The 22,952-nt window shown below is 51.5% G+C and overlaps 2 protein-coding genes across 6 annotated transcripts in view; one reads left to right on the top strand and one right to left on the bottom strand.

Annotated features, from left to right (window-relative positions):
* The window catches only part of GAB2 (GRB2 associated binding protein 2), a 178,027-nt gene extending 155,846 nt beyond the window's left edge, over positions 1 to 22,181 (top strand). For all 4 annotated transcript variants that reach the window (XM_087433509.1, XM_087433510.1, XM_087433512.1 and 1 more), the window contains exons 4-10: positions 6,230 to 6,822; positions 8,114 to 8,208; positions 9,317 to 9,581; positions 10,898 to 10,988; positions 11,299 to 11,401; positions 12,965 to 13,090; positions 13,970 to 22,181. In XM_087433509.1, the coding sequence (XP_087289635.1) occupies positions 6,230 to 6,822; positions 8,114 to 8,208; positions 9,317 to 9,581; positions 10,898 to 10,988; positions 11,299 to 11,401; positions 12,965 to 13,090; positions 13,970 to 14,113 (1,417 nt within the window). In that variant the 3' untranslated portion in view covers positions 14,114 to 22,181. The remainder of the gene's footprint in view (positions 1 to 6,229; positions 6,823 to 8,113; positions 8,209 to 9,316; positions 9,582 to 10,897; positions 10,989 to 11,298; positions 11,402 to 12,964; positions 13,091 to 13,969) is intronic.
* Positions 19,143 to 22,952, bottom strand: part of USP35 (ubiquitin specific peptidase 35) — a 40,463-nt gene continuing 36,653 nt past the window's right edge. For both annotated transcript variants that reach the window (XM_087433508.1, XM_087433506.1), the window contains 2 exons: positions 21,333 to 22,860; positions 19,143 to 20,312 (listed from right to left, as the gene is read on the bottom strand). In XM_087433508.1, the coding sequence (XP_087289634.1) occupies positions 20,145 to 20,312; positions 21,333 to 22,860 (1,696 nt within the window). In that variant the 3' untranslated portion in view covers positions 19,143 to 20,144. The remainder of the gene's footprint in view (positions 20,313 to 21,332; positions 22,861 to 22,952) is intronic.

Below are 22,952 nucleotides of genomic sequence, written 5' to 3'. Positions count from 1 at the left end.
AGTATTTACTGAGGCTAATAACACCAGCCTTCTTTTTTTTTTTTTTTTTTTTAAAGATTTTATTTATTCAGTTTTTCCCCCCAAAGCCCCAGTAGATAGTTGTATGTCATAGGTTCACATCCTTCTAGTTGCTGTACGTGGGACTCGGCCTCGCGTTGGACGGAGAAGTGGTGCCTCGGGGCGCTCCCGGGATCCGAACCCGGGCCGCCAGCATCAGGGCGCGCGCACTTAACCGCTAAGCCACGGAGCTGGCCCAACACCAGCCTTCTATCTATTCCTTTTTACATTTATGGAGGAACCTGATATAAGTTAAGCACCTCAGAGATAAAACCATGAATTATTTATCAATACGTTTACTACAGGACTAGCCACTATTCTTCCTTCAAGTAGTACATAATATGTATTCAGGTTTAAATGACTTCAGTTCTCAAAATCCAGCTCTTCCACTGAGCTAAAGTAAGCAACTAATCAGAATACTAACTATTGGCAATGGAAGGAGTTTTGAACTGACACCGTCAAGACAAGCAGAGTCCTTTTTGTCTTCGAAGACAAATTAGTCTCGCTGGATTTATTTTTGCCCTCCAGCCTTGAGGCCTCATCCCAGATTATAGCTAGTCTCTGTCTTCTTATTTCAAGGAGGCTGTTAAACCTGTAACAGGTGATACATTATGGTGAGTCACATGCCCTGGAAAGCCATAATTCTGGTGAGGGTTGGAGGAGGTGCAATTGTAAGGGCCAGAGTCCAGAACGAAAGCATCACTGACCCTGCAACAATATTCCACAGAACGATGGTGGGTAACAAGTAAAATCAGAAATGTCAGTGGAGAACTTACCTACAATTAATCATCTCTAAGGCTTCTCTGACTCATTTCCCAGTGGCTTTGATTGACCAAAGGCAGAATATACAACTTTTAGTTTCATTTACTTTCACATATACCGCTTTCTTCTGTAACCATAGAGAAAAGCAGGCTCTATATTGCAGCCAGGAGGGTTTGAAATACAAAGATCGCTCACCTCTTCGAGATTGTGAGACAGAATTTTCTGAGTTGTTTCCCTCACGGGAAGGATCCATTTGGGATGGGTAAAAACGCAGGAGGATGGTCTGAAGGATGTCTTGGGATTGCCAGTGATAGCTTCAGAACTGTAAATGGTGGTTAATTGACTTACAAGCATTTATATCTTAGGTTTCCTTAAATGGGAACATAGTGATTAAAAATCAAACTGGGCCCCTTCATCATTAAGGTGCTTGGAGTCTGAATCTAGTAGGGTGGAAAAGAGTGAACCCGTGGTGTAGTGTGGTACATAAAATTATATAGAAATATGCCAAAAAACAATTGCAAAATAAATTGGCTAGAATAACTAGGAAACCATTCCTAAAAGATAAGGGAGAGGTTTGGGGTTGATGTGAAGACCAAAGCACGTGTTGCAAGAGGTGATGTGATAGCACCAACAGCCTCTGGAGCAGCTGGTAGCCAGGGCTGAGAAGGAAAGGCATTGAGCTGCTGGCATGAGGGAGTATTGTCTCCCAGATTTTTCTCTGCCCCCAGGGAGCTCCTCTACATACTTGTGTTCAAGTATCTTCCATCACGAACTCTGCCACTTACCATTTTCCTCATCTCACACGTGAGCGTGGTACTTGTCTCTCAGAACTGGTGGGAGGATTAAAAGTGACATCACGTGTGCTGTGCCTGGCACAGTACTGTGCTCATTTTATGAGGCCTCTGTCAGCCCACAGCCCTCCACATCCACTGCTTCCAGGCATCCATCCCGCAAAAGCAACTCAGGACATCATGGTGACATAGGCCTCCATAAAGGTTTACATGAGAGTAGTCAAAGCCACAGGACTAGCTCAGCATTCCCCTCTCTTGATTCTTGACAGAGGGAGCACACTGTAGCAGATGGGGTTAGCGCAGGGAGTCCCGAGACCTGGGTGCTGGAACCAGCTCCACTACCATCTGAGTTTGTAACTTTGGGCAAGTTTATTTCCCTTGTTCAACTCCTTTTACCTGATTCTTGAAGTAATGACCAATCTCCCTCAACAGGCATTGGTATTATCTCCCACATGCCGGGCACCACGCCAAGGTACAGGATATGGTCCCTGCCTTCTAGGAGCACAGGGTCCAGTAGAAGTGGAAAGACACAGACCCAAAACACAAGACAGAGTAAGGGTTATGATGGAGAGCTGTGGGAGCAAAGAGGAAGGAGTGATTGAAGTGAAAAGAAGAATTAGAGGACCTGCAACACCTTTGTGGAGCAAAAAGCTTCTTTTGCACTTTGTATAGGATTTTGATGCATCAAGGAGGCATTCCAGAGAAAGGCAAATAATGCAAGGCCAAGGCTAGAGCTTAGACCATGTGGAATGTGTTTAGGGATGAGTGAGTAGTTCTGTGAGTTAGGAGGATGCTGGAGCAGAGGGAGGTTGGGACATAAGCTAGTGGGTGCTGAAGGGGAAGGGTTTTGATGTGCTGATCCAAAGGGTTCAGTCCATGCTCAGGAAAGGGGATGGCAGCACCAGCACTTTTCTTTATTCATTTGTTTACTTATATATTCATTTGCTTGTCCATTCAACAAACATTTATTCGTTATTCATTATTTACTGTGTGACAAACACTAATCCGGCGCTGAGGAGACAAAAATGAATAAGACACGGTTTCTTTCCTTGAAGAAATCACAGTCTGGTGGAGGAGACAAGTAACAAGGATACATAACACAGATAACAATCACTACGTGATCCAAGAACAGAGTTGACCAAGTGCTTGAGTATGCTTGGAGGTAGAGGACATAAGAAACAACTTTAAAAGATGTGCAATCTGGGCCAGCCCTGTAGTGTAGTGGTTAAGTTCGGCACACTCTGCTTCGGCGGCCCAGGTTCACAGGTTCAGATCCCAGTCGCAGACCTATGCCACTCGTCAGCCATGCTGTGGCAGCAACCCACATCCAAAATAGAAGAAGATTGGCAGAGATGTTATCTCAGGGCTAATCTTCCTCAAGCGAAAAGAGGAAGAGCCAGAAGATTGAGGAAGATTAGCCACAGATGTTAGCTCAGGGTGACTCTTCCTCAACAACAACAACAAAAAAGGATGTGCAATTTGAGTTGAGTTTGAAGGATAAATAGGAGTCAGAGCTTGTCAGATTGAAGTAAGAAGCCTTTCAGAGAGAGTGAACAACACAACAAAGCCCAAAGGCTTGACCGCATGGGGCGTACGGGGAACACTGGGAAGTTTGGCTGAGTGGATCCTAGAGTGGGAACGTGAAGTGGGGAGGAAGAGATTGGAGGGATGGGTTGGAGTTGGAATACAGCTTAGACCTAAAGGCAGTGAGTCAGTATTGAAGATATTTAAGCCGAGAAGTTAGGAAAGTAAATGTCATTGGGGGTCTAGAGAGGATCAGAGAGGTCCCAGACAGATGGTAGGGAGACTAGTTACCAGCCCTTTCATTTATGCAGAAAAAAATCAGGAGGACCTGATTCGGGGTGGATTCAGTAGGACCTGATGGGGTTATTGAGTGAGAAATCATAATCTGGGTAACTCCCAGGTTTCTGGCTTGAGTGACTGGTGCCATTCCCAAGACAGGAGAGTCAGGAGGAAGATGAAGAGTTCATTCTTGAATATGTTTAAGGCTACTGCAGGAGACCTGTGATGCTCTCCCCCTCCCCCTCCCCCGTTTTTCCCCCTCCAAAGCCTCAGTAGATAGTTGTGTGTCATAGTTGTACATTCTTCTATTTGCTGTATGTGGGACACGGCCTCAGCATGGCCAGAGAAGTGGTGCGTCGGTGCACGCCCGGGATCTGAACCCGGGCCGCCAGCAGTGGAGCGCACGCACTTAACCGCTAAGCCATGGGGCCGGCCCTCCCCCTCCCCCTTAAAATCCTTCAGGGACCCCCCCATTCTCATCAGCCCTGGCCTGGTCCCACCACTGTCGTCTCTCAGCCCTGCTTCCTGACACACTTGCTCCAGCCCGAGCAGCTTGCAGTTCCTTGACCTTGCCAGATTGTGTTCTACTTCTTTGTGCCTCTAACTAGAACACCTTTGCCCTTCTCTTGCCTTTTGCCTGGCCACTTGCCAGACTCACTCAGAGGTGACATCTTTAAGAAGCCTCCACTGACATTCTGTACCACCACCACCAGGGAGGGTCAGTATACATCTGGCAACTGCCGGGTGCTCACCCACTTGACTGTAATGATTTGCATGCATGTCACCTCCTTCACCACTGTGCCCCCCTAGAGCAGGAGGCATCTCTGTATCCATTATGCCTGGCCCAGATGGAAGGTGGGATGTCAAGAAATGTTAAATGAACAAATCCAGATGGGGGCATCCAACAGAGGATGGGAAATTCCAAAAGACAAAATGAGAGGCACCAAAGAAAAATGTGAACAATGTGAACACCTTATGTCTACTATTGGCTCCCCCATCCTCTGCTCCAGGCACTCCATTATCTAAAGGTTAGATGCTCAATGATCTAGGCCCATGGCTGTTGGCTTGGTGATGTGTGTGGAATGGAATAGAAAGGGAGAAAGAACACAGAGTTCTAGAGAGGAGGGCCGCTGAAGGTTTGGGGACTGAATTGGAACTCCCAGCCATCAAAGATGCAAGTTTACATGAGAGGGAGTCTGGCCTAAACACCTGTTTCCCTTCCTCTTTCTAAGCTGCTGGGCTCTATTTTCTACCACCATCTGGTGGCCACATCCATAAATAACAAGCTCCCCACGAGCTAAAAGAGGTTGTGTAAGGCAGAAGTTCCGTGGATTGCCTCAGAGGGTTATGACACCCACTCCCCACCCCCCAGATATAGCATGCAAATTTGTATGTATACTGGTGAGAAGTGCCAGGAACTTTTTATCAGATTCTTGAGGCTTATAGCCTCCAAAAGGCTGAGAATCACTGCTATAAAGGATTGTTCTAGAAAAGCGTTTTTTACTTTTTTTCCCCAAATGAAATCCTATAAAGAATCATAATGTAAGAGAGAGAAAAGCAGACCTGGATCCCTACTTGCTCAGAACCTCACCCCCCAGTTTCCCAGGGCACCTACACAGAACACAGAATCCAGTTTGAAAACCATGCTTATAAAGCCAAAGGCATGGGCCGGCCCCGTGGCTTAGCGGTTAAGTGCGCGCGCTCCGCTGCTGGCGGCCGGGGTTCGATCCTGGGCGCGCACCGCTTCTCCGGCCATGCTGAGGCCGCGTCCCACGTGCAGCAACTGGAAGGATGTGCAGCTATGACCTACAACTATCTGCTGGGGCTTTGGGGGAAAAAATAAATAAATAAAATTATAAAAAAAAAAAAAAAAAAAAGCCAAAGGCTTATGGAGCTTCAGAGCCAGATGGACCCTTAAAAATCAGTGAGACCCACTAGGTCCCACCCTGGAGAGGGGGTTTGGTGAAGCTCACAGAGCATATCAGCAGCAGTACTGGAACCTAACACAGATCCCTCCACTCCCAGGTCTTGTTACTGCTCAGTCTTGCCTTATTCCCTAAAAACCTAAATTAAAAAAAAAATAAAGCTTTTTCTATCCCAAATATAGTTCCCCTACAGGAAACCATTTTTCCTATAGATATTTAGACTTCTGGAAAGAGAAATTTCTCCCTCTAAATGCCTCTCAACAAACCATAATACATGGTAGAAAATCTGTGGCTTACGTTTGAATATTTCTTTACAACTTATAACATCAACACCCATTAGCTGACTTATTTTATAATGGGAAAACCAAGAGTCAGATAAAATAACTTGCTGTTTTCTGACACTGATTTAAGGGTTCTTTCCACTGTCTCTCAGCTTTTGTATTCAAATGTATATATTCTATGGTACTTAAAACAATGAACAAGTGGGTGGTATCACTGACTTGTTGATACCTGTTTGGGGCGCGGGGGTTGGGTAAGGCCAACGCTGCTCATCACAGCCATTTGGGGTAAGGGGAGGGATAAAGGCTAACACTGATTTAACATCTATCTACTAGATATACTAGAGTCTAATTGTTGAACAACCTTCAAAGTATGTTTTTAATGACCATTTTTGCAGATGCATAAGCTGAACCTCAGAAAGAGAAAGTGCCTTGCCCAAGGTCACATAGCTAGTAAACCGAGATAAACCTCAGGCCTGCCTGCCTCCTCAGCCTGTGTTTTTTCCACACCAACTAGCTGCATGGGGCTTTGAACATGCCAGCTTGCCTCCCTGGGCGGGCAGTCCTGGCCTCCTCTGACCCCTCTGCCCCTTCTTTCCTTTCTCTCTCTTAGGAGTGCCAGCTTCTCTCAGGGCACCAGGGCCTCGTTTCTCATGAGGAGCGACACAGCCGTACAGAAACTTGCCCAGGGCAATGGACACTGTGTCAACGGGGTCAGTGGTCAAGTCCATGGCTTCTACAGCCTCCCCAAGCCAAGCCGGCACAATACAGAATTCAGAGACAGTACCTACGACCTGCCCCGGAGCCTGGCCTCCCATGGCCACACCAAGGGCAGCCTCACAGGCTCTGAGACAGATAACGAGGATGTGTACACCTTCAAGACGCCCAGCAACACCCTATGCCGGGAGTTCGGGGACCTCCTGGTGGATAATATGGACGTTCCAGGCACCCCACTCTCAGCCTACCAGATCCCTAGGACATTCACACTGGACAAGAACCACAATGCCATGGCAGTGGCCACTCCTGGGGACTCAGCCATAGCTCCCCCACCCCGGCCCCCCAAGCCAAGTCAGGCAGAAACACCTCGATGGGGCAGCCCTCAGCAGAGACCTCCAATCGGTGAAAGTGGCAGATCGGTCTCAGCCGCGGCCACCATCCCCAGGCGCAATACTCTCCCTGCAATGGACAACAGCCGACTTCACCGAGGTCAGTATAAGCGCCAGCTGAGACCCAGGGGAGAGGGAGGTAGCACAGGGGTTCTCAGTAGTTTGCTAGTCCTTGATCATCCATGCTGAGGAGACTTAACGCCCACCGAGGTGGCTGATGTTCAGGGGTTCAGGCATCTTCTACCCAGCCCGGTTACTAGTTGGTCCTCCAGCACTGGAGGCTATTAGTGGACACCCACAATAGCAAGAGTGTAGCAGACTCTGCCTGAGAGAAGTGACTGTTCTATTAAGGGAGGTAGAGCATTCTTGGTTAACCACAATACAGTGTATTATGGGTCTGGAAGTCCAAATTATAGTATTTTATTCATTTATAAGTCAAACCAAAGATTTCAAAAATAAATATAGAGGACTAGTCCAGACTGGAGCCAAACCTATGTGGAATAACAGACTATTCAAACAAAATTAGATCTACAAAATATTTTCTAAGCCACGCTTGAATCTCTTTGGTTCAAGTCTGAACTTCAATCTGAAGTATCTAAATTCTGTTATCACTTATTTTCCATTGAGAGTATTACAACCCTGCATATAACCTCCTCTATTTGAAGAAAAAGCACAATAATATTAATTCCTTTCATTTTGCATCTTGCTTTATAGTAGGCGAAGCCTGTTCTTATCTGTCCCATTGTTTAAGCCATGTAGTTACCCTAAGAGTTTGGTGGGACAGAGCCTCATTGTCTCCATTTCACGTGAGGCCCATGGTAGTTAAGAGACTCATTCATGGTTGCAAAGTGAGTCAGCAGCAGAGATGGGACTTGGACCTTGGGGTCCTGACTCCTGGCTCTGTACTCTTTGCAGTTTTTCAGTCCATCAGCTATTTTATCAATCACCCTGTGCTTTGGAACAGAAATGATACAGACATATGTAAAACATGTCTCTGCCCTTCAGAGAGCTCACGTCTAGTTGGGGAAATAAAACCAACATGTATGTATTAGTCAAGTATCATTATTACTATAGTATTTGTGTAAATGATGGCTGGGGTGAGTGGGACAGGTGGTAAGTGCTATAGGAGTTGAAAGAGAGGTGCATAAATGAGGGCGGAAGTGGTGAAGGATGGATTTAATGTTGATGCTAACGCCGGAGCTAGATCCAGAAGACTGGGAGGATTTTTGAACTGAGATGTGACATGACAGAAGTAATACCCTATCATCTGGGGTTGGGAGTAGTATCTTTTGGCGTATCAGTAAGCCCCTGAGAAGCATTGGTGAGGGTTTAGGGAAGTGTCAACACGTGGATCAACCGAGTGCACATGGATCTTCCTTCCTCTGTCGTAGCGTCTTCCTGTGAGTCCTACGAGTACCCCCAACGTGGTGGAGAGAGTGCAGGCCGGTCTGCTGAGTCCATGAGTGATGCGGTCGGCTCTTTCCTGGTGAGTGGGGCTTAGCCAGGGGTCCTTAGGCCAGCTCAGGTGTGTTAAAGTTCACACCGCATGGAAATAACAGCCCAGCCCCAAAGAATGATGGCATCTCCATTTTAGGACCCTGCCTAGCTTCTTGTCTTAGTTTAGAACCCTGGGTTGAGTTTTTGGAAAGTAAGATACGGGTATCCTAGTCTGGAAGAAATGGGTGTACTTAGGTACACTAGACTCCAAGGCTCACCAGCCCTGTGGGTAAGCAGGAGGGGTCTAGAATGCAGAGACACAGGCTCTGGGACGGTGGCTCTAAGGCAGCATCCTTATCCATAAGGTCTCACCTGGAGAAGGGCTCTACGGTGTGAGACTACTGGCAAGGGTGGTTCTCAGAGTCAGGCTCCAGGGCAGATTTATAGTTTGAGTACAGGATCCCAGGATCCCCCCTCTAGAGGGGGCTGACCACAGTTCTACAAGGTGTCAGGCCCCAGCTGAGCAGACTAGGGCCTGGCTTCAGGCCCACTGGAAAGACTGTGAAATTAGGTAATCAAGGCAGAAGCAGCTTAGTTGTATGTCTGGACAGACAGGGCAAGAGTTGATGCATTGTACAACTCTGTGACAGCCCTGATTGCAGCCTGGGGGTCACATTAAAAGTTGAACTGAGGAAGGACAACTGGCCCCAGACCTCAGCTGCCAGGGCCAAGGCTTCTAATACACTCCTTGCCCTGCTCAGGGCCTGAGATGCTGACCTGCCCATGGTGAGTCTGGACTTGAGGTGGAGGGCAGATCCTGAACCAAACCTGTGCAGTCCATGGCCTGTGCTACCCTCTGCCTAGGTCAGGCATCCAGAAAGCCTCATGGACCCAGCCACCAAGGATGTTTTATGCTAAATATTTATCACAAATCATAAGTGGGTCCTAAAGGATCGTGGAAGCTAGAAGGGACCCACAGACCTCATTTCTCCCTGTCTCCCACTTGGCTTTCTTATTTGGTTTTCCCAGGGTCTGCCTTATAGCTTCAGAGCGCAGCTAAGTCAGTCATGACTCTTCTTGCCTTGTATACAAATTCTCACCCCTTTCTTGTTTCTTCTTGCCAGTGACAGCTGTATTTCTTTCACTCTCCTTCCTAGCCAGGGAAAACAATTGTGAGCCGATCAGATAGCACCAACTCTGAAGACAACTACGTGCCCATGAATCCAGGTTCCTCCACCCTGCTGGCCATGGAGCGAGCAGGTGATAATGCTCAGAGTGTCTACATCCCCATGAGCCCAGGGCCCCATCACTTTGACCCGCTTGGCTACCCCTCCACAGCCCTTCCTATGCACCGAGGCCCCAGCCGAGGGAGTGAGATCCAGCCACCCCCTGTCAACCGCAACCTCAAACCTGACCGGAAAGGTAAGTCCACTTTCCCCTGTCCCATCTCTGGACAAGGTCCAGGGACTATTTGCATTCGTTTAGGGATCAGGTGGATCCTGAACTGTTCTTGCAAGGAAGTGGTGGCCTCTGGGGCCTAAACCACCCCAAACTCACACACACACATACACAGACACTCCAAATTCATCCCAGTGATCTGGCACCCTACGGACTGGCTGCTGGAGTAGCCTTGAGGGGCATAAGCAGTGCACGAATCAGAAGGACAGGACAGATTCGAGTTCCAGCTCTGCCACCTGCCAACATGTGATTGTAGACAAATCACTCTATGCCTCTGAGCCTTGTTTCTTCATCTGTGAAATAGGAAATGTCACACTCACCTCCCAGAGGCAGTGAGGGCATAGATAATATATCTAAAAGTGCTCTGTAATGTATAAAATGCTATTCAAGGGTGAGAGATTAGTATTAGATCTGGGGCTGGGCAGGGTAGAACTGACAAGGTGGTCTATTAACAGATGCACTGTGCTGTAATAGAAAGGCTTGCGCTTTCAAACCAGGTAGACGTGGGTGGAATCCTTATCCAGTACTTCCTAGGTGTGTGACTTCAGGTAAATCGTTTAAATTCTCTGAGGCTGTTTTCTTGTGTGAGATGGGGCTAGTCACTCCTGCCCCAGGTTTGCTCAGAAGGAAAGCATGGAGGGCGTTGACTCTGGTGCACAGCAGGTGTTGAGTACAGTTAGATCTGTGCCCACTGCATGGAGACCGGAGGAAGTGCTGCAGTTCAGGTTCCAGGTCTGCTCTACCTCACTGCTGGCCTTGGGTCAGTGGCACGGGTTCAAAGGAGAAGTAGAGTAGCCGGGCAGAGATGAGCCCCCCTTGTTCTGGCCAGCAGGGAATTAAAATCCTAGTGTTGGGATTGAAGCTTTCAGGGCCCGGTGGCGTTCACCTTCCTCCGCTGTAGGGCCACAACCCTGGTCCAGGAGCAGCAGGGAATAGTCATGGTGGCCTTCTCCACTTCAAGTATCATCTCTTGTTTTGATATACAGTCACAAATCTGGGGAGAACAATCTGTTGTCAGACACTGGGTCCCCATTTTGGATTCTGAAAATATGATTGCCATAGATACAGTGCAAAGAATATATAATTTGGAATCTGAAGACATGCCTTCAAGGCCTATCAACATGGGCAAAGATTATATAACCTTGCTGAGCCTCAGTTTCCCTATGTAAAACTGGGATGAATATGAAGGCATTTATAAATAGACTTGTGTGTTGTATATAAGTGTGTGTATGTGTGGCATTATCATTGGCTGATTACTTGACTTACTGTTCCTGCTCCAGCAAAACCAACACCACTTGACCTAAGAAACAACACCGTCATCGATGAGCTCCCCTTCAAATCACCTGTCACCAAGTCTTGGTCTCGGGCCATGTGAGTGTCTGTTTGTGGAAGCGGGAGCTTAGAACAGGGCCTTTAGGGTTGGTGAGTGGAATGGTCACGGCCTGTGGGGCAGGAAAGCTGCATCCCGATGCTAATGCTGTAGCTGAGCACATCTCTTAATCTCTTGGGGCTTGATTTCCTCATCTGTAAAGGGGGAATAATTGTACCTGCCCTGGATCAGATCTTAATCTGATAATGGAGTGTGAAGCTCTGAGGGTGGATGTCTGGGTGTGTGAGGGTCAGGGACCCAGCTGGAGGCTGAGAACTTCCTCAGGGCTTACTCTTTGTCTCTCCTCGACAGCCACACCTTCAACTCTAGCTCCTCCCAGTACTGCCGCCCCATCTCCACACAGAGCATCACCAGCACGGACTCGGGAGACAGCGAAGAGAACTACGTCCCTATGGTGAGTACCCTAAGGTGACTCCCATCTGAGGCCCCTGGGACGCACATCTCAGTTCCCCACTTCCCAGCTCGGCTAACTCACCTCAGCCCAGGGGCTCCCACGTTATTTATGGTTTAGTTTGCTGCTGGGGTCATCATCAGAGGCAGGGAAGACATGGCTCCTGCCCTCCAGGAGGGCGCGGTCTTAAGGGGCAAAGAAGGCCTGTCTCTCTCATGACTGTGACACAGGTGGTGTAGTCAGTGCCCTTGGAGAGGCAGTGCTGCAGGGACTCCCCCACAGGGCAGGCAATCATACCAGGCTGGAGGTGCTGAGGTGGAGGTGGCCGTGCAGAGGTGGGACATGGAGGAGAACAATAATCGTTAACAATGGCTGAAGGCAGGGTGAGGTTGAACTGGAGCCAGATCATGAAAGACGACAAATGCCGTCTTGGGAAGTCTGGACTTTTCCTGTGGGCAGGAGGGAGCCCCAGAAGGTCTAGCGGGCCAACTGATTAGACAGGTGTTTCAGAATAGTGATTGGGAGCCTGTAGACAAGGACTAGAGCACTCTTCAGAGTTAACATTCTTCTCTGTCCTCTTAAAATCTTTGAAAAGTAAAAGATCTCTTCATTTCCTTATCCTGTTGTTCCCATGACCATGGGCCAGTATGTGAGTGTAAGCGTTACTGAGTATCTCCTCAGTGGTGGGGAAACACACATGTGCATGACTCACTGTGGTGAAGGCCATAATAGAGCCATGAACGCAGGCAGCGCGTGATAAGTTTCTTCCCCGAGATTTTCACTGAAAAGAGAGTAGCTGCCCAGCACCTGGTGCTCCATGAATAATGAAAGAATGAACCAACTAACCAATAACGCAGCGAAAAAACAGGACACAGGACTATTGCCTTTCTCATTCAGTATAAGACTTCAGGAAAATCCTAGACAAGTTGTCTGTGGTCCCTGGATGGAGACAGGACCCCAGAGCCTGTCACTGGAAGAGCTGCTCAAGGAACTGGGGCTTTGTGCAGCCTGGGGAGGAGGCGGCTCAGTTCAGATCTCTGAGGTGCTGGGGCTGGAAGGAGCAGGCTGCTTCAGTGTGACCTCTTCTCTCTAGGCCACGGGTGGGAGTTTCAGAGAAGCAGATTTGGTGCAACAGAAGAAGACTTGCAAACATCCAGTGCATAAAGGAAATGTGCTCCCCTCTTAGGGCCAGCAAGTGAAGGGTGTAGATGAGCTTTGGCCTGATGCCTTAGAAGGGAGGCAGCGTGGTACAGCGGGATGAGCATAGGTTTGGGAGTCAGAAAACAGACCTGGTTCTCATCCTTGCTCACCAGCTGTACAACTGTAGGCAAGTCACTTGACTTCTCTGAGCCACAGTTTTATCTTTGTTTTAAAAAATAAGAATAGTGATAATACCCCATGTCACAGGATTGTTGTGATGGTTTAAGTGAGAACATGAAAAGTCCCTAGCACAGCGCGTGACTCACAGCAGCCCTCAGTGAGCTTGTAGCTCTAACTCCCAGAGGTGTGTTTTTCCAGGTTAGTCTGTTTCCTAAACTTACTAAGTTTTTTCCTTCTTTGTGATAGCAAAACCCAGTGTCTGCATCTCCCATTCCCAGTGGCACCAACAGCCCAGCCCCTAAGAAGAGCACCGGCAGCGTCGATTATCTGGCCCTGGACTTTCAGCCGAGCTCCCCAAGCCCCCACCGCAAGGTGCCTGGGGTGGGGGGTGTCAGAGCTCTCAGGGCCCTAGGGGAGGGATCTCGGAAGCCAGGGGCCTGCAACACTGAACAGCAGCACTCGGCCTCTCATGACTCGGACACGCTTTAGTCTGGGTCTTAAGAGGGCTCATTCCTCTCAGCGCACAGGCACCCTCGATCCGTAGGACCTCTTCAGCCAGTCCACCCCCCTTGTTGTGCAGATGGGAAATGAATGCGTGATCTGCTGAAGGTCACCAAGTGAATCAGTGACAGATCCAAGACTCGGGGATCCTGTGTCCTGGTCCTGAGCTCTTCTTTGAGGAGCACTCACTGTCTGGCTTGGTCCCAGAGCCCTGCCATTGGCACGCTGGCCTTCCGAAGGGACTTCCAGGCCTAGGAAAGCCCTCTGTGGGAAGTACACTTAGCTGCCCAGTCCAGACAGCAGAGTGGGGATCCACCTCAGCGGAGTTCCCCCTCACAGGATGGCTGTGAGTGCTCACCGAGGGCCACACACAAAGCCCTCTGGCTGGTGCTTGTTGGCACCCAGCAAATTCCTTCCCCTGGATAAGTGGCCACAGGGAGGTGGATGGAGGCAGAGATGAAGGCCTGGACCCATCCACCAGGCCAAGGAAGGGCCTGGGTCCTCCTAGGAGCTGGGAAATCAGGAGGGCTGGCGGGGGCTTGTAGCATCGAACAGGAGAGATGATGCAGTTTGGAGTTCAGGCTCTAAAGGCCACTTTCAGAAAAAGAAGACAGGCTCGTGAGGCTGGTCAAAGCAGCAGGCAGAGGTCCACCTCCACTCCCCTTGAGACAGCTCAGGCAGAGCCCACCCGCCTGCTCCCCACCTCACTGACAACTCACAGCTCCTTCCCCTTCCCACTCTGTCCCTCAGCCATCCACATCATCTGTCACTTCCGATGAGAAGGTGGACTACGTTCAAGTGGACAAGGAGAAGACCCAGGCCCTGCAGAACACCATGCAGGAGTGGACAGATGTGCGGCAGTCCTCGGAGCCTTCCAAGGGCGCTAAGCTGTGACTCCGGGGCCACCAAGCCTGGGGAGGGGCCAGGAGGCAGCATCTCCAGAGCTGGCTCCTCCTTGTCTGTCTCTCTTTCTCCTCTCCCATTGCCTCCTCCCACCCCTCCCCCTCCACTCTGCCACTCTGGCCTTCAAAGCACTTGACATCAGGGACCCTGAACCCTTCCCCTGGGAGGTGAGGGCCTGATCGAGGCACTTCCTCTGCCCACTCGGGGCCCACCTTTGATTTTTATCAGCAATGGCCATGCCTCTACCCACCTTAGTTAGAGCTATTGCCAAAAAGCATCCTTCAGCCTCTTCCTGCCCTTTAGACCTGAATATCTACCAGATGTTTGGAGGGAGGGGCTGGGGCTCTGAGCCAGATTCTACACCTCACATTCGGTCACAGCCCTCAGCCTTCTTCCCTCCCGCTACTGGGCTACCTCTCCTTCAGTCTCGGAAGAAGCCAAGTTGCCTCGCTCACCCAGGGAGCCAAGGACCAGCAGACCAAAGTGGACATGGACTTCTTCATCCCTGTCTGTCTGGGCAGGGGAGAGGCAAGGCCACCAAAAGATGGAGGAGTCGAGAAGGAAGGTTAGAGGTGGTCTTGAGGGACAAAGGAATTAGGTTGCAGATGCAGAAGGGCAGCTGATACCTGTAGGGTCCCCCACTTTCAGGCCAAGTGGCAGTGCAGCTGTTGCCAGGGTGGAAGAGGCAGAAGGATGAGGACAAAAGGAAGGGAAAACTGAGGATGGTGGGTGACCAAGATCAAGAAGGTGCAGGGCTCAGAGCCCAGGAGATGGGGTGACAAGGACACTGCAGGGTTGGGCCCCCAGAACTGTGGAGCTGCAGGCCCACTGCTGCTGTGACAGCATGCAGTCTTCCTCAAGTCTCCGCCCACCTGAGAGAGCCACACTGGAGAGGGCTGGACCGTGCTGGGCAATGCAGCGTGCAGTGTGGGAGTGCCAGCATGGTCAGGGGAGGCTGGCGGGAAAGCAATGCAGGGTGCAGGACGTGGGAGGGAGGGAGCATGGGGTGGACTGGAGGTGATGCAGGGACTGAGGGCAACCCTGGGACACGAATGGGCTGGGCAGAGGCCCAGGGCAATGCACGGATACTGCAGAGGGGATGGTTCAGCAACGGAGTTTCTGCAAGGTGGGGAGGCGCAGAGGTAACTGATGGGATGAGAGGCAGGGGTGAAGGCTGTGGGGGAACAGTGTAGCAAGCGGGGAAATACATCCAAAGAGCCTGGTGGAGGTCCCAAGGCAGTGCCATGGGGACGCAGGGTGGAGCAGAAAGTGAAGGAGTGGCATGTCGTGTCGGGAGCGTGGTGTGCATGGTGGCATGACACAAGGGCAGTTCTCAGGACTGACGGGTCACAAGTAAAGCAGTGCAAGGGAGAGAGCAGGGCAGAACGGAGCCTAGAGGATGACATGTGAGAAAGGCTGGCAGCTTGTGCGGTTCAGCTGGGGTTTGTGCCCGGTACCAGGCCCAGAGTGTTTTCTTGGCTCTTCTCACCCTCTGTTGCTCCCTTGCATCCCAGCTGCCACATTGGACTCAAACCTGGCTACAGGGACAGGAGAGGCCAGGCCTCTCCTCCTGTGGTCTGAAAGGCTATCAGATCAGCATCGCCCTCTGCCCAACCCTGCCAGGGACAGAGGTAGGGTGTCATCCTAGACTCTCTGTCCTAAACCAAGGAGGGAGAATGTGAATGTTTTACGTTGCAAGGTCTTGGCCAAAGGGTTTCAGAGGCAACTGGGCAGACCAGATGTTTCATCCTACCCTGGGGTGAATAGATTTGCTTCCTCAAAAAAAGTGACTTTCCACCATGTTTAATGGAGGTGTCTACTGCTCACCTTTCAGCTCCTGTGAGCGCACGTGCATGCACACACAGAAGCGCACACCTCGCCAGCCCAACGGCCTGACCATTCTCCAAGAAGTCCCATCCTGGGAGAAATTATTTTCTCAACAGTAGCCCCTCTCTTCCTAGTATTAGTTCTACTCAACTCAACAAGCATTTATTAATGGCTGCTGTGGCCAGGCTCTGTCTAGGCTAGGCACTGAGGACGCAGGAATGAATCAGACTTTGTCCCTGCACTTGAGGTCACAGTCGATGAGAAAAAACACAAGACACTGGTAATGGCCTTGAGAAAGACATACTTAAAATGCTGATGGCGTGCAGAGGAAGCAAGGCTACTTCTCCAGGAGATGCCGGGGGCAGGGATGGAGAGAGGATACAGATCAGGGAAGGTGGTTTCTAGGAAAAGGGGGTACCTGAGATGGGCCTTAGAGGAAGATGGGTCAGATGTTTACAGGAAAGGAGGGCAAGGCTGAGGTGCAGCGGAGGAAGGAGAGACTTGGAAAGCCTTGTGCTTTGGGAACAAAAGACCTGTGAGAGTATGGGTCCAGCCACTTAGAAGCAATGGGGCCATGCCTTGGTGTTCCCACAGGCGAGACAGTAATGGTGGCAGTGGCCTACATTGGGCAGGGTTTGCTGGTTCAGTCTACGTACCCCTGACTGTGTCCCTTAATTTAAGGCCTTCTATGAAGGGTCTCACGTGGCAGAGCTTTTCGTGGTCCCAGCCCCAGCAGCCTCCCCTGTTGGCCCCAGGGTGCCCCAATAATGTCAGCATTTTGTGTGTGCGCCATGATGTGAATGAAACCGGTTGGAGTCTTCAGAGACTGAGGTATCCAAATCTAATCTCCAAGGCGGCTTCCTTCCAGCTCTTGGTTCCTGTAACTTCCAAACCCTTAGGTGGAGGCGAGAGTAGAGGTGAAAGGAAGTACAAGAAAAAAGGAAACTGGCCTGTTGAATGTGGAGACTGTGGCTCACAAGCCCCAAACTACCAGGGGTTTAGGACACACCTGTCAACTCAGTTTACAAAACTGGTCCTTTGGCTCCTCAGTGGGTCAACGTCCACCTCTCCTGATAGCCTGGCTAGGACTGAGACCCCAGAATGGGGATGCCTTCTCAGCCAGCCCAGCTCACACCAGGACTCGTCCTACCTGGGGCTCCCTAAAGAAGGAGCCATCCTCCTCCTATTCCAGCTCCACCTGTAAAGTAGAGCAGGAACAATGAGAAAAGGAGTAAGTGCTACAGGGAGATGATGTCTCCTTTGGACCTTAGTTTGCCCATCTGTGAAATGGGTGGTTAGATTAGACAGTCCCTGAGGCCCCTTCTGTGGCTGATGGCAGCACCCAGAGCATTAGCCAATTCACCCAGTCCCCTCCCTAGACTGATTTTGGTAACTTCTACATTTGAAACCCTTCAAATATGCCCCATTCCTAGGACAGAAGCACAACCATTCTAAGTGATTGGAGGATGGGCTCAACTCCAGTCTGCCCTTTGGCCCCTTACCTGCCATGGGGCTAAGGCCTCAGCACCAAGCCATGGGCAACCAGCCCTCCCCAAACCCATACCCCTTTGACAGAGCTCTCTAAGAACAGGACGGGAGAGAAATTAGCACACACATCCCCTCTGGGCCTTCATCTGCAAAATGTGGGGGAAGTGAGGCTGACCAGGTGAGCTCAAAAGCCCTCTCCTACGGGGGGCCGTCATTCTGGGACTCACCAAGCTCTTGGGGCCTGGGCCACGGGTAGGCTGCCTGCTGAGGGGTCCCACTGGAGATTCAGGCTGTCATGTCATATTTGGTGGTGTGTGTTTTTGTGTGTTTGTTGGTTACATGTGTCTTGAAATTTAGAATCATTTCGCACAGAACTGTCGCTATTTGTCGGGAAGTAAAACTGGGCTAGGAGAAGCCCAGTCTTAGGTTCTTGCCCTGTTACCATTTAAAATTGACATTTAATTTTTCAAATCTCTGTTGGTGCCTAATCACTTAAGTTATTAATTTATTCTGTTTTCTTTTAAAAAAAGATTTGTAACACGTATTTATCCTGTGAGTAGGTCTGGGGTGGGGTGGGAACATGTTGAAGTGGGTCCTGTTTTTGCTGTGGTGACACATGGTACAGGCCTGGAGCTTACAGGTCCCTTTTTACTGTGGTGTTGGAGCAGGACAATAATAAAGTCCATTAGAAGAACCAGAGAAGGCTGTTGGAGTCTGCCTCATCTGAAGAAGCTAGGGGAGGGAATCTACACGCGTGAATCCCAGCCTGGGGGCTGTCCATGTGGAGGCTTAAACACGTTCTCGACGAGAAAATCCTCTCTCTCACAGTCCCAGGCAAGGCTATGTGCCGGTCTGCTCCACTTCCATTTTAATAGGAAATAACTGGGTACTTTTGGCTGGGAACAAAAGTGAATTCTCCTTGCCTTGGAATCTGTAGTCCACATGGGTAAAATGGGCATTGTAGTAACGTGTCAGCTCATCTTTCTCAGAAGGTGTACTGGACTGGGACTGTAGAGCATGACTCAGTCCCCGACAGACTATCAGCCCACTTTAGCTGGTTCCTACGGTCTGCCATCTCAAGGGTCTGTGACATCTGGGCCAAAACTCAACTCCTGCACCTTCAGCACAGGCAGACAGCCCCTGGCTTTGCTGCCACCTCCCCACCTCCTTTGTTCTCCCAAAGGGGCCCCTGTGTGCCTATCCGGCACCAAGAATGGGATGACACCTGAGGCACGCCTCCAGCCTTCTACCTGGTCTGTACCCCCAGGTTCTCAGAATGTGGTATCAGCAGTGGCTAATTCCGGGCAGTCTGGAGTTCCTGGGGTCTGCAAAGCCCCCAGCTACTGGGACTCCAGCCCTACCTGATTGATAGGTGAGTCAAGTCCCCCAGCCTATGTGCCTGCCCCTCCAGAGGCGAAGGACTCCCCTGCTTCTCAGGATAATGAACCCCCTCTTCCTTCTCTCTGTTCGTGCCTGCGTCTGGGTATGTCCCCTCCACCGGTCCCGGCTCTGCCCTCCGGGTCCTCCCAGTCCTCACCTGTAACTCACACAGCACGTCAGTGTGGGGGGCTTTCACCGCCAGTGGTGTGTTGCACAAGTCAATGGGGCAGGGAGTGTACCCTCCTTCCTGCCCAGACCCAGCAAGAAACCAAGGGTAAAGTGGATATCACAGCCACTGAGGCAGGAAGAATGACATCTTAAAGGCTTCAGAGAACCTATTTTATTCCTGTTTTGAGACCCCGTGTCTCTTCTCTCCATTTAGAAGGGGTACAGCAGTGTCAGGGCACAATGAGGTCACTATCTGCTCCTCACCAGACCACCTCCGCCAGCCCCCAGGCTGTGCTAATGGCCAGCTTTCGGGACGGACAACAGCTTTAGGAGAAACACAAACATATTTGCAGTAAAATAAGGACTATCTTCACCAGAAAGGGGATGCAAATGGTGCCATCTCAGGCACTGAGGCAGGCGAGGGGAGAGGGGGTCAGGGGCCTCCCACTGTGAGGGGAGCTGCCCTCCCCTCTAGCGGGGAAACAGTCTCTGATCCTGTGCCAGGCTGCTTCCCACCTACAATCCTCTCAAAAAAACTACAAACGTTGCAGGCACCCACATACGTCGCCTCTGAAACCCCCTCAGAGAAACAAGAAGGCAGCCAGAGGTGTGACACACTGCCTCCTCCTTTGTGCAAGGACTTGGAGCCTGCTCTTTTTACAGTACAGAGCAACAGGATTGTCTGCAAGGAGCCAGAAGGGAAATGCTACTTGATGGCAAAACACTAGAGCTGTGACGTTCAGCTCTGTTAGGGAGCCTGCTGGGAGGATGGAGGGAGACAAGTCCCAGAGTGGTCCATCTAAGCTGCTTCAAGTTGACCAGGACACTTGGGTGTAAAATCTTAATGGGGCTCATCCCAGTGTCAGGGCCAGAGGCCCAGTTTAAGGGGCTTGGGTCTCACCTCTATATCTGAATCTCCGTGTACCCTTCAGGCTGAGGAGCGGCATCCCAGAAGCTCCCTCTCCATCTTTCTTGACCTTGAAAGGGCCTGCCTTCAGGACTGGACTGGCCTCCACAACCTCCCTCAAACCCCACCTGGCAGAGCACCTCTGCCTAGGACCTGGGCCCCCACCCTGCTCCCAGAAGGAAGGGGTCAAGGCCTCCCCTGAGGTTGCTGTGGTGCCCACACAGGTAGGAGCAGGCTGAGGGAGGATTCACATTAGAAGACCAGTCTGTGGAAGTCACCACCATTGCCACCTGCAGGGTTGCAGCCCCCCGGAGAGCCTTCGTCCTCATCCTTGTCTTCATCAAAGCCCCTCCCCCAGCGCGGAGATGAGGGGAGTGCAGAGATGTAGGCTGCCCTGCTCCGTGCCTCCTTCTCCTGCTCCTGGGAACACAGATGGGGATGGGGCAGGAAGCTTAAAATTCAGCTCTAAAGCTGGAGTCCTCTCTTTACTCCCTCCCCCAACGCCATCCACCACAGCACTTCTGAATGTCCCCTTGGGTCCCCAGGGCGAGGCACAGAGGAGCCACTTTAGCTTCTGACCTAAAGGCATTCCAACTCAGTGGGAGGAACCCATCCTTCCATCCTATATCCAGGCTTCAAAATCATTCCTCCTCCTCCCCCTAATAAAAAAAACTCCCAGCCCCTTAGAGGAAAGGAACTCATTCATATGAATAGCTGACAAGGGCCTGATGTGGCACCAGGAAGCAGGAGGTCGAGGGACTTCAAGGGTCACGTTACAGCACACAGGGACCTCTCTGCAGGCTTCCTGACACAGCTTTCCAGCTCACTCAAGGCACCAGGAACAGATTCTGCCAGTGAGAAAGCTCTCCTTCCTGCTGAACTGAGGCTGGCCGCACGGGGACTCCTCACCACTGGCCCCGCCTCCGCCTGGACAGCCAGGCAGCAATGCAGAAGCAGGCCGTGTCCCCACCCCACATAAAACACCAACACCATGTGCTGCTGTCCACACGTCCTGTGTGGCTACTTCGGTGGTTTGTGGCTAGTACCCTCCCATTGCTCAGAGCCCTTGCTGTCCCAGTTGACTCGCAAGAGTGGAATTGAAGGCACAGTGACAGGAGGTTCACTGGATAGGGCAGTCCCCCAGAGCCCCCCAGATGCCCCCTCTACCCGCTCCTACTTGACTGTTCACTCGTAGAACCCAATGGTGCTCCTTCAGCACGCTTAAGAAAACTTAATAAATACCTGATAATTATTTAATGTCTGTTCCTCTGAAGTAAGGGGTTATGTCTATCTGGGCCACCAATAAAGTGATAAATAAATGGATAAAAGAAAAAAGGAAGACACTCAGAGAGAGAACCAATAACTTATCTAAGCCTGTGGTTGTGTTGGGAAGCCCTCCACCCAGGAGATGAGATCAAAGGTCCCAATGGGTCTGCTCACCTGCAGGTAAAGGATGTTGTCTTTGGAAATGGCTTCCATCAAGTCTTTGTGGAGGGTGGGCTCTGTCCGGACTCTGGGAGAGCCTGGCACAGCCTCAGGCCCCTCCCCGGGCCGCTGCCGGTAAAAGAGCACGTAAGCCGTGTCCTTGGGGAAGAAGGAAGTGACGTTGCTGACAGACTCGAAGGAGGAGAAGGACACCCGAGTGTCGTTGAACAGATACCACTGGTTCTCGGGCTCGGGCCTATCGGCAGTGCCCAGAGAAGGGACTGGGCGGGCAGCGCCCTCACGGGCATAGCAGTAGTAGTGACCGCTCTCCGAGGACACTCCGGAGTGCACCACGACGCTGCAGAGGTCGTAGGCCTGACCGCGGCCCCCCGCCAGTGGCAGGCGGAGCAGCAGGGGTATGGAGACGTCGTCCAGGATCTTGCGGCGCCGCATGGTACGCAGGTCGAAGGAGAAGCGCAGCAGAGTCAGGATGAGGTAGCGCGGCCCCTGGCCCAGCTCCACCACCTTTTCGGCGTCCTGCAGTGAGGCACACGACTCACAGTAGTAGCGGTTCTCTGCTGTCAGCCTCTCAGGGGACAGGAAGTAGTTGACCAGGTCCAGGACGGAGCGGGAGCCCTCCCCAGGGGATGCGGCAGCAGCCCTGTGGGTCCCTGGTCCCAGGCTGTCCTCTTCCTTCTCCACCTTCTCGGCCTCCCCCTCCACCTTCTCGGCCTCCTTCTCCACCTCTTGCTCTTTCTCTTTCTCCTTCTCCTCCTCCGGTCTCTCCTCCTTCTCCTCTGCTCTCTTCTCCTCCTCCTCTACTCTCTCCTCCTCTGCTCTCTCCTCCTTCCCTGCTCTCTCCTCCTTCCCTGCTCTCTCCTCCTTCCCTGCTCTCTCCTCCTCCTCCTCTGCTCTTTCCTCCTTCTCCTCTGCTCTCTCCTCCTTCCCTGCTCTCTCCTCCATCTCTGCTCTCTCCTCCTTCCCTGCTCTCTCCTCCTCCTCCTCTGCTCTTTCCTCCTTCTCCTCTGCTCTCCCCTCCTCCTCCTCTGCTCTCCCCTCCTCCTCCTCTGCTCTTTCCTCCTTCTCCTCTGCTCTCTCCTCCTTCTCCACCTTCTCCTGACTGCTCTGCCCCTGGGGTCCCTGGGGGCCCAGGCCTTCAATGTCCAGGACGGTGGGGGGGGCGTCCCCTGTGATGCAGTGTTTCCTCTGCCTCGGAGGACCCGCCCTGCTTGGAACCTGGGCTCGGGATGGCAGTGGGGGGTCCCGGGCTCCGAAGTCCTCTGCAGGGAACATCACTGAGCCCAGGCGGCGGCGGCGACAGCGCTCAGGGGGTGGGAAGGCAAGAGAGAGGTCCGTGAAGGCCTCCTCCCTGGAGGAGACATTGAGGCAGCGGAGACAGCATATCCGAGTCACGATCTTGCCTCCAAACATCTTCTCCACAGAGGTTGAACTTGGGCTAGGAGGCTCCTCGGGCGGGGAGGGTGAGCTGGACTGCATGAGCTTCTGGTAGATCCTTGTCCCCGTTTTCTCCTCTTCATGCAGCCTGCAGCAGGGAGCACAGGGTCTTCATACATACACACGGATCCACCAGGGCACTGGCCTGATTCGTGCCATCTACCTTACTCAGCTGGCCAG

Source organism: Ceratotherium simum, chromosome 7 (genome assembly GCF_057802395.1).
Source record: "Ceratotherium simum simum isolate JZ-2026a chromosome 7, ASM5780239v1, whole genome shotgun sequence".
Lineage (NCBI taxonomy): Eukaryota > Metazoa > Chordata > Mammalia > Perissodactyla > Rhinocerotidae > Ceratotherium > Ceratotherium simum.
This window is presented reverse-complemented; position numbering and strand designations above follow the sequence as displayed.